Source organism: Rhea americana, unplaced genomic scaffold, assembly GCF_003343005.1.
Source record: "Rhea americana isolate MKP2758 unplaced genomic scaffold, rheAme1 scaffold_278, whole genome shotgun sequence".
NCBI lineage: Eukaryota > Metazoa > Chordata > Aves > Rheiformes > Rheidae > Rhea > Rhea americana.
The window spans coordinates 595,519-606,526 of NW_028186399.1; the positions used below are offsets into that span (position 1 = coordinate 595,519).

An 11,008-nucleotide genomic window follows, 5' to 3' on the forward strand; every position below is an offset into this window, starting at 1 on the left:
GCCGCCGCCGCTGCCGCCGCCGTGGCTGCCGCCGGCTCCTCCATTTTGCCGCCAGCGCCCTCCGCAGCCGCCGCTACTGTCGCTGCCGCCGCCATTTTCCCAGCGCTGCGCCTTTGTGTGAGGAGCGCCCGCCCCGCGCGCTGGCCGCGCAGGGCACGCTGGGAAGGGGAGCGGCGCGGGCGGGGGCGGCGGCGGCTGCAGGCCGCTGTGCCGCGCATGCGCAGAGCGGCGCGGGGGGGGAGGGGGGGGGCGCGAGTCGCCTCATGGCGCCCGAGCGGCTGCGGGGCGTCGGAGCGGCGCCGCGCTGGCTGCTGGCACCCGGGTCCCGTCGGGGCCCGGAAACATGGCTCTGAGCCTCCGTGGCGCTGCGGGGCTGCCCGGGCTGTGCCTGCGTGGCGGAACGGCTGCTTGGGGGCCGCAGATGCCCTCCCACCGCGGCCTGCCCGCCGCGGAGCCCCCGCGGGCCGCGTGGGTCGTGTCTCGCGTCCCGCGTCCTGCGTGGGCTCGCTCTTAGAAGCCTGCTTCAGCTCCCCGAGTTCCTGAGCCGTACGTGCGGCTGTGGCTGGTCACCTGTGGGCCGCAACTGCTCAGGGGCCTGTTGGGCCACTGACGGTCCTGCTGCGTGTGCTCGGCCCTTCCGCCTGGTACTGCTTCACGCTGCCTGCACTCCCATCGCAGAGGCCGTGCCATTTCCTTCCTGTCCTCAAGACACAGCAATGCTGTTTGTATCTCCCATGCTTCAGGTTTCCCATGAAGTACCAAATAACCGGAATCACAATATTGTCACTGTGCTGGGATGGACTGCCACCTCCTTTTCCTGCATTCTGCTACACCAAGAGGCTGAGCCAGGGGTCTTGGGATGACTGCATCGCATTGTACATCATTATCTGGTACAACTTGAATTTGGGCACACCCAAAATCACAGTCACCCAGGAGCTCATCAACACAAGCTTTCTTTGTCACATGTCAGCTTAATTTTTACATTCACCCTATTCAACAAAAGCTTTTCTTGAAAGAACAGATTGCAGTGGAGGGGACACAACAGTTCAGTCATCCTACTCTGGGCCACCGGAGCTGAGCATTGCGTAAACCCTTGATTACCAGTGTGACCACTTCCTGCTGCCCAGCTATGTCTTTGTAGGACAGCTCCATGGAGAAGTGTGGTGGACAGTATGTTGTGGCTGTAATTGAAAAACAACTCAATGAAGGCACAAGAGGGGTAGCCGTTGTTGTTCTGGCTTATCTCGGTCCCCAACGTAACATCCAGCTGCCTGAAAATAGAAGCCGGGGTAATTCGCGAGGTCCATAACCTCACTGTCATCGAATATTGACCCATCAGCTTTTATAGTCTTGCAGCAAAGACACAGCAGTGTTGTTCAAAATGTGCATAAGCCTCCCCATTCCCAGCTGTGAAAAAAGTCCTGAGTTGCAGACTCTGCACTCAGAAAGTGGCAGCACATCAAGAAACAAGCTTTTCTCAATACTGGTCTGTGTCAGGAACACTTCAAACAAATCCAGCTCAGATCTAGTACATACTCTCAACAGCTACAAATGAAAATCATCCCTGTTAAAATCACAAAGAATCACAGAATGGTTGAGGTTAGAAGAGACCTCTGGAGATCATCTAGTCCAACTTCCCTGCTCAAGCAGGGTCACCTAGCGCACGATGCCTGGGATTGTCCAGATGGCTGTTGAAATATATCTCCTTTTCTAGCAGTAGAATGAACTCTCTTCCTCTGGCTTTTCTGTTTCTTTTTTTATTCTTGTCCTGGCCAAACTGCTGTCTGGCACCTCTCCCCACCTTTTTGTGTTAAAGGACTGCGGTAGGCCTCCGTTCTGGGGTTGTGATGTGGCTATCTTTATTAAAACTTTTTCTTTAAATATAATCAAGCTCTGGGCCTTCCAGGCTGTCAAGAATTGCCTAGGAAGCAGCAGAGCTGGGAACAGTTCCCAAATGCCTCCTTTAAAACAACACAAACTCTTGTTCCATCCTCAAGAGCAATCCAATGTCCACACTGTGAAACACAGGTGGTAAAGCAGAGCTGTGGCAACAAGGCCAGAAGGTGAAGTAAAGATTGCAATGTCTACGGCATCAGGATTACCTGTCCTGGGAAGCAGAGGCAGGTCACTGGCACGGGTCTTTCTCATACTTTTCCAGGGAAAAGCAGGCGCTGCTCCCCRTTGTCTGACGGAGCAGATCCTGCCACGGGGCTCTCGGTCCCCAGAAGAAAGAAGGCTTTGCTGCGCACTTCCACGTTCTGCTCTTCAGATGTGCTCGCCCAYGACAAGACCACGTATGTGACCACATGCAGGACAACGCACAACTCCCAAAGAGCTGCAGCTCTTTGGAGAGACAGGGCRGCAGATYTGGGGCTGCCTCGCTTCTGAGCATTTKCGTGCTATTCCTCCTGGCTYGCAGAGGCAACGCCTGCCAATTCCAACATCCCCTTCAGCCGGAGCTACAGTCAGGGAGCAGCAGTACTTTGCAGCAAACTAGCTGTTCAGCAGAGCTCTGCACCGCATCCCTGAGGTGGSCACCTTCTGTGACACGGACTTTGGAGAAGATGTGCAGCACTGCTGGCAGCCCGAGCAGCTAGATCCTCTCCTGAGACTAGGTTTGGCAAATGGCAAAGGAGCTCTCACTTGCACCAGTGCTTGAAAGGGAGGAGCGGTGCAAAGGAGCACTCCGCCAGCCGCAACAGCCGACCAGCAAGACACACAGATGGGCACACGGACAGTCAGTCGAAGGCAGTTCTTGAACCTTCTGGTTGACGGTATTGTGGATGATGTTTTCTGCTTCTGTGGCAGTCCCATCTTTTTGCCTTTCCTAATGCCATCTTGATTTGGCCATATTTTGGTATTCTGTTTCATACCAGTGTCTGTAGAAGGTAATGCTGGTTCTCTGCAACAATAAAATATGTTTCCAGAAAGAATATTCACTGGCATGAGCTACGTGGCCAATTAAAAAGTCTTACAGCAGAAACCTCAAAGGACCGCCAAGAACAAGTAGCTTGGCACTCCAGAAAACTATAAATAATTACTTACCCCTGGGACTGTAACATCTTCTTCGCAGCAAATGGAACTCCTAAGTCCTTGCATACCAGAAACAGGCAGTTTCTAGCATGAGCTCGCTGGAGAAGGAATTCTCTTACTTCAAAGGAACTTGGGATATTCCTCACGGAATGAGGCTGCTGCATGAACTTGATGAGATCTAGCAAATTCAATCTACTCAGTCCAGCGTATCCAAGGAGAGAGGCTTCCCAAGTGTGAAACAACAAGATAAGAGGTGTGAGAAAGAAGAATCAGGGGCTGCAGATACATTAATTTATTAAGTGATTGTCAAACCAACCAGCGTATGTAACTGGAGCATGCAATGAATATAAGCAATCATATTCTGTTCCATTAAATCCACTTCTGCGGACTTCAGAGGACAGTGGGCCTCTAGTAGCCAGTGACAGAGAGCACTGCAATTTCTGTGCTTCAGAGGACAGATGACATACTCCCTCTTCACAGCAAACAAACTCTCCCTAGCTAACCCCCAGCTCCATTGCTGATCCTTGGTTTTGTCCATGCTGGGTCTCATAATTATGGCAGCACAGTTGAGGTTGGAAGAGACCTTTAGAAATCATCTAGTCCGATCCTCCTGTCCAAGCAAGGTCACCAAAGCTCCACAACTCCTTTGGGCAGTCACCCACACACAGTGAAGAAGTCTCCTTATACTCAGGCAGAAGTTCTCATGTTCCAGTTTGTGCTCGTTGCCGCTCATCCTGTCCACTGGGCACCACTGAAAAGAGCCTGGCCCCATCCTCTTTACACCCTGCCTTCACATATTTATACACATTGATAAGATTCCCCTAAGCCTTCTCTTCTCCAGGGTAAACTCTTTAAACTATTCCAGCTCTCTCAGCCTCTCTTTGTATGACAGATGCCCTCATCCCTTAATCACCATAGTGGCCCTTCACTAGACCTGCTCCAGTAGGTCCACGTCTCTCTCTTGTATGGCAGAGCCCAGATCTGCACGCAGCTCTCCAGGGATGGCCTCACTGGAGCTGCGTGGAGGGGAAGGATCAATTCCATCAACATGCTGACAATGCTCTGCCTAATGCATCTCAGGATACCATTGGCCTTCTTTGCCACAAGGGCACATTGTTAGCTCCTGCTCATGTTGTTGTATCTCAGGACCTGTGTCCTCTTCTGAAAAGCTCCTCTCCAGCCAGCCAGCGCCGAGCCTGTACCAGTCCATGGAGTTGTTCATCCCCAGGCAAAGAACTTGGCACTTCCCTGTGTTGAACTTCAAGAGCTTCCTGTCAGCCCATTTCTCTGGCCTGTCAATATCCTTCTAAACAGTGGCATAACCATATGCTGTATGAACCACTCCTTCCAGTTTTGTATCATCGGCACACTTGCTAAGGGCTGTTACTGATGATGTGAAACAATACTGGCCCCAGTATTGACTCCAGGTACCCCAATAGCGACTGACCTCCAGGGGGACTTCATGCCACTGAACTGAGGCTGCCAGTCAGGGCAGTTTTCAGTCCACCTCATTACCCACTTATCTAGTCTGTACTTTGTCATTTGGGGGTGGAGGCGGACAGGAGAAGAACTCCTTTCCCTCCCCAAACAAAAAGAAGACTGCAGGACTGAGGGATCACTTGCAGAGAGCTCTGGCAAACGAAGGAGGACATACTGTGTGTATGTATGAGCAAGGGGAAACTGTCATGTACACAGGCTCAGCTTCTGTTCTTGGCTTTCCAAACAACTGGAATCTTAATCACAGCTGGACACATTGCTCCCCTGCTGCCCCAAAGAGTTCTCTCCAAAACCTAGCGCATTACCTACTGTAGGGAAAAAAGCGGAAGAACGTTGAGGAAATGGGCAATGCAAGCTAGCCAGACCGTTCTGTGGGAAAAAAGGAGCATCAACGGGGCACGCTGACTCACAGTCATGCAGCTGGACTTATGCCAGTGTAGTGCTACAGCTGGGCTTTGAATTGAGATTAGCAAAAAGCTCAATATGCTTACTGCGCATCTGCAAAGTAGATAAAAAGCTCATATAGTGCCCCCCCCCCCACCGGCGTTCCTCGCCATGGACCGATGCTCAGCGGTGCCAGGGACATTCCAACTCCATTACTGCCCCCGTATCGATTGGGAAATCACTGGGGATCCCCTACTCAGACGCAGAGGTAATAAATGCTCAATATCAGTCATGTCTGTCTGTCTCTGTCAGAAGTCCAGGCGTTGTCCCTGCTTCACCCTTACATCTACCAACTGTTGGAGCTGTCTTTCAGAGACAGGACTGCTGTCATTCCTCATCAGTCTCTCAAATCTCACCCTCAAGTGGACCAGCCCTTATACACCCAAAGGCATACACCTGCGTACAGACACACGCACGGCTGCATGTTAAAACAGATTTTAATTGTGCAGGACCTTTTAAAGGGCCTCATGTATGTGATGTACTAGCACACAGAGATTTTTAAAAAGCATTGCAGCACAGCACACCATATTTTGCTCTTTATCTTCATAGAAGCAGCAGCTGCAAACTTCCAGAGCAGGGACAGAGGGCAGAGCTGTTTCAGTTCATTGTAGGGTGCCAAAGCACCCTGAGATTTCTCTTTTGGCAAAGGCAGCAGAGGCTGACAGCCGGTACATAGGCTATTGCATGCTTCCACAGCTCTCCCATCACTGTATGTTTTTTCTGTGGTTTGATCTTCCTTCTGCTGTATTTGGGTCATCTGTTTCATACTCAGAGTCTGTAATAGGTGATACTGCTTCTCTGCAACATTAAAGATGTGTTTCCAAAACCAGTATTCACTGGTATGAACTACTATGCCAACTAAAAAATCTTACAGCAGAAATCTCACAAAAAAATAACTTGGTGTCCTAGAAAAATGCGAATATCTAATTGCTAATAACAGGCATCTAATCATGACTTGGGGAGGGGCAAACCACTCACTGTTTTCTCCTCCTCCAGTGCAAAGCAAATATGCATACTGCAATCAATAGGAAACCACTGACTACTCCACACACCACTGCAGGATATATTTGAATGTTGTTATGGCTTCCATCTTCTTTCTCATCATCCACACCTGGAGGAAATTACACAAGTCCATACATTAGAGGGCAAGAGTCTGCATTACTGATGATCTAACGGCGTATTCTTCGTTCCTCATAAACTTGTCGTTTGTTCCCATCCTTAAATGAGTGAAACCCCTGGGACTGTAACATCTTCTTGGTTTCAGAAGCAGCAAATGGAACTCCCAAGTCTTTGCACGTTAGGTACTTTGGAGCCTCTCTTCACTCTGTTCTCTGGAGCTGCTTTTATGCCAGTGGCAATCTTAGCTGTTTTATGTGTGGAACTTGGTGAGAGGCAGCCAAACTCCCTCTTGTCCTTTTTTGCCAACCTAGGTACTTACACAAGGGGTCAAACAGAAGGGAGCCATTGCCATCTTCAAGAACACCTCGGTCCCTTCTCAGCTGCTGAAGGCTTTGCTAGCTCACACTGAGAGACTGGGCCTCTAGTAGCCACTGACAGAGCCACTGCAATTTCTGTGCTTCAGGAAGACTTGCTCCTGATTTTTCCATGCTGTGGGATTTGGTGAACAACGGCTTTGCCTTCACCTTATCCAGCACCCTCGCAGTGGAAAGCTTTCGGAAAGCTCAGCCATTGCCCCTGGAGCCTTCTGCTTGACAGCATGAAGACTCTCAGCTCATTTCACCTCTCCTCATAAGCCTTGGTATCTGATAACTGCTGGCCTGAGTTTGGCCATTCTGATACTTTTGTGGACAGTGAGACAGGGAAATAGCTTTCCTCTCCTAGGGATTTAGGCACACCTTCCATGCCTTCAACACAGCACTACACTTGCTGGGCAAACCCCTGCATTTCTTCTTTCCAGCTTTCTTCTTCCCTGCTTTCTTGTTTCTTTTGACTGCACCTCTGATTGTGCTATTGCTTCCTTCCCCTTCTGAACACCCTTGAAAAGAGAAAGACATGAGAGAGCGAATGGGACTCCTCCCTTTCCTTGGGTCAAAGTGCTCTCCAGAGAAGTCTTGCCTCCCGTAACAGCCTGCAACATTACATGCTCCAAAGACACTCAGCTTGCTGCAGGATTATCTGTAATAAACTCAGGAACACACACACTACCTTACAGCTGCAGAAAAAACAACTGAAAGGCATAAACCCGGTGTTTCTGAATCGCTAGAGAAGAACTGTAGCTTCCTAAATCAACAAATACAGGGGCCACAAAGGACAGCTTTACAAAGAACAAATAAAACTAGCTCATATTTACCTTCACTGGTTTTATAAATTGGACCTATGATGAGGTCATCCACGTAGAGTGGTTTTGAAAGATCTGCCAGCATTGTCACTAATCAGAGAAAGGTAAAAAGTCTCAGCATGTCTCAGTCGCAGAGGATGCAGAAGGACAGCAGCATTTCCCTCTAGAGCCCGTGCCCAGCCAGGGAATCAGTGCAGCAGTTCTGACCCCAGGTAAAAGCTGTGATTCTGTGAGAAGCTTACCTGAACATCGCTAACACACTGACCACAACAACTACCACATACCGGAGATGAGAGTCACCTTCAGATAGCCATTTGTCATTTAGTGGAAAACACTTCCTTTTCCCTACTATTTTCAAGTTTGGCTGCTGACATGATATACTACACCTACCAAGGCTTTGGACAGACAGTTATTTTGATTTATTATGGCACCTGACAATCGAAAGCAATTACCTGGTAGGCGCTGTGCTCCAGTTTGTTCTTTTTTTTCAGCAGGAACAGGTACACTGTCACTCGGACCTTCCTGAAATGCCTCTTTGTCCTTTTTCTTCAGTGTTGCCACTTTAGAAAAGAAAGCAAGACATTTGAATTAAAAGGGATGGTTCATCAAAAGGAACATATTATCTTCTGAAGGTAGTACTTCTCAAGACACTGAATAACATTTTCAAAAAAAAAAAAAAAAAAAAAAAAAAAAACCTTGAGATTTTGAGGGTTCAGCTAGTCCAAAGAAAGATTCATTTCTGGAGAAACAATTAAGCACATAACACATTCCAGCTCGCTAATGCAGACAAGAAAAACCCAGTGAGCGAGGAGTGCATTGCATCTACTTTTCTTGAACACATTCCCCTTGGTGCATTTTTGCCAATCATAAAACCATGTTGATGCTGATTTCTGCGGGAATGAATGAAATCTGTACCAGTTCAGCTTGGGAAAATGGCCTCCTGAGAAGGAAGTCTCACCGTGCCAACTCTGTCGTGCAATGTAACAGTCACAGAAAGTGGCCTGAGCCCCAAGCGCTGCAAAGACCTTGGAGGCACCCTAACCAATGTTAGCAAAGAACACACAGCCCCCCCAAGCACACTCAGAGATTTTAAATAGAACTAACAGCTCCCTAATCCAACACTCAATTAACTGCAGTTCATTTTAGATGCCTTAAAGTTAAGTGTCCAGCCTGAACTAGTCAGCTACACTCCCCCCACCATCAGTGGAAAAGGACAGGATCTCACCACAGCAACTGAGCTTACCCATTGGAGATGGCCGTTGTTGAAAGGGGCAAACAAACCACAGAAATGCTGTGCCAAGATGGTACAAAGAGCTCTGGTCTTCTGCTCTTCTGCCCATTGTTTCTAAGTTTCTTAGAAATTATCGATTCGTTCATTGGGCATTTAGTGGGCAAATCAATCCAAGTCTGAACTGAGGCTTGCCTCTAACTTGGGCCAAGTGTGTTACAAATTATTGTGCTTGCTGGTCAGATTTCTTTTAGGGTCACAGAAGAAAATACACATCTTTTTCTGACACAAGTGGAAAGAATGACTGTAAATACACCACGTTTTCACAGCACAGATAGTGGATGCATAGTCTATAGTTGGTCGTGGTTACAAGTGAGCGCAACGTTGGGAAGATGACTTCTTCTTTCTGAAGCTAGGTAATCATTGCCTACAATCATTTGGAAGCAGAGAGAAAAGACAACACTTTCCATTACATATAATGCTATCCCAAGAGTCTAAGGAACTCTAAAAAAGTTCATTCTTTCCAGGAAATAAATAGTGACTATCTATACAGGGGATCCTGCTGACCCTCGATAATCAGATCCCTCTCTGAAGATTGGTATGCTCTGCCTATAGGGACATCTGTAGGCAAACACACAGGAAAACATTTTCCAGTATATTTTTCCCTTCCCTGATAATCTAAGGAATTGTAAAAATTTCTTCAAGGAAATCAGTACTGACTACTTACACAGAGGATCCTGACGAAGCTCAAATATTGGAACATGCCCCGAAGAGGGGTATGAACTGCCAACAGGAACATCTGCAGGTGAACATACATGAGAACAATTTCCACTACGTAGTTCACTCTCCTGCTAATTCAACGTATTGTAAAAATGCTTCTGTTTTCCAGGAAATAAATATTGGTTACTGACCCTGGGGATGGCGTCGATGCTCAAGTATCCGATCCCTTGCTGAAGACGGGTATGTTCTGCCTACAGGCACATTTGGAGGCAAACATGAATGACAACAGTTTCCGTTACATATTTAATAGCCTAGATATCTAAGGAATTGTAAAAATTGTTATTCTTTCCAGGAAATAAATATTGGTTACCCAGAGGATCCTGCCGATGCTCAAAAATGGGATCCTGCGCTAAAACTCCTGGGGCTCCAGCTGCAGGCACATCTGTTGACAAACACAGGAGAACAACTTCCATTGCATATATTGCTATCCTGGCAGTCTAAGGAACTGTAAAAATTCTTACTCTTTCCAGGACAGAAATACTGACTACTTACCCAGGGAATCCTGCCGACGCTCCACAATCGGCCGCCCGTCTAGAGATGGGTAAGCCTTGACTGCAAGCCCATCTGTAGTCACACAGGCATGGAAACAGCTTACCTGACATATTTCGCTGTAATGCAAATCTCAAGGCATTTACGGAAAGCAAGTGCATCACGTAATTACTCCACAACACTTTTCTCTCCCTTCACCTCAGGAGTATCTTCCAAGYGGCTGACGGCTGCCTCCAGTGGCACTGCCTTGATACACGACTAATTCTCAAGGCAAAGCGTGCCGCCTCGCACCTCCACGGTCTCCTGATTCCCACTCTGCTCTTTGGCAGCTCCGACCGTCSGCTTGCCTCTAATGAGCACAGTGRGGCCACTCTGCCTGCGAYGCGGACACAGGTCGAGGTTCTCGGTGCTGCYGAGCGGGCCTGGGTGTCCTTCTGGGCCTGATTCAATAGCTCTCTAAATCATGCTTTGATACTCTCTCTGAGGCTCCTCAAGCACCAGCRGGACACCACAGCTTCCTGCTGGGCTGCCTTACGAGGAGGTCTCTCCTGCACATGGAAGGAGCACAGACCCCGTGGGGAACGCTCAGCCCCCGAGGACAACGGTCATCTTTTCCCCGTGTCTGGGAGAAAAGCCCATGGGCCAGAGAAAGGCTGAACCCTCGCTGCCTCCAGCTGCACACTGGGGATCTTGTGCGAATGTTTCATCAGGGAATGACGAAAGACCTCTCCGATGGAGTCCTTCTCGTGTCCAAGACGCGAGCGATCTCAACATTTAGCATAGGAGGAAAAGTAACCTGAGCTGCGTATTACTGCCGGCTAGGAACAGAAGAAATAGAAACGACTCAGGCCAGCAGGAAACACACTTTGCTCCATGCCACTGCTGCCTGCCTGGAAAAGCAGACTACACGGGAAAGGCTCTTCTCCACTGCCTTACTGGGCTTGCGGTGGTGATGCTCAGACAGAGCCTGGTTACGTGCCCTCGTGGGCTGCCATCACCAGCAGACCTAAGTGGTAGGTGTGGGCACTGTGGAACGAGGAGGAAGAGGTGCTTTGGCAGAGCAGGATGTTTCCCGCACATGGGGGACAAAATCCCGGCTTTCCCTCATCACCAGTGACCACCAGCTCTCCCTAGCTCCTCCCGGAAAAACGCGCTGGGGGCAGGAAGGAGGCAGAGGGAGTTTCCAGAGGGCTCGGCCACCCGCTGGCAGCACCGGGCGCTGCGGCTGCGCCTGCCGG

General features: G+C 49.1%; 2 protein-coding genes across 4 annotated transcripts in view; both read right to left on the reverse strand.

The window, feature by feature from the left end:
- The window catches only part of LOC146593861 (heterogeneous nuclear ribonucleoprotein M-like), a 14,019-nt gene extending 13,878 nt beyond the window's left edge, over positions 1-141 (reverse strand). Inside the window, exon 1 of the mRNA XM_085308549.1 lies at positions 3-141. Within this exon, the coding sequence (XP_085164675.1) occupies positions 3-95 (93 nt within the window). The 5' untranslated portion in view covers positions 96-141. The remainder of the gene's footprint in view (positions 1-2) is intronic.
- A 197-nt stretch (positions 142-338) lies between these two features.
- On the reverse strand, positions 339-10,964 carry LOC146593862 (uncharacterized). Of its 3 annotated transcripts, XM_085308507.1 has the most exons (6): positions 9,592-10,964; positions 9,413-9,472; positions 9,229-9,300; positions 7,726-7,833; positions 7,286-7,363; positions 5,401-6,970 (listed from the first exon to the last, which is right to left on the reverse strand). In XM_085308507.1, exons 1-6 carry the CDS (start codon positions 9,692-9,694, stop codon positions 6,813-6,815), a joined length of 579 nt encoding a protein of 192 aa, XP_085164633.1. In that variant the 5' UTR covers positions 9,695-10,964; the 3' UTR covers positions 5,401-6,812. The 3 variants fall into 3 exon arrangements, 2 of the variants coding, with proteins under 2 accessions (XP_085164633.1, XP_085164634.1); XR_014896282.1 differs by lacking the exons at positions 5,401-6,970; positions 7,286-7,363 and adding exons at positions 339-2,902; positions 3,046-3,256; positions 8,517-8,928 and having other exon boundaries at positions 9,229-9,666; XM_085308508.1 differs by lacking the exon at positions 7,286-7,363.
- Between the last annotated feature and the right edge of the window lie 44 nt (positions 10,965-11,008).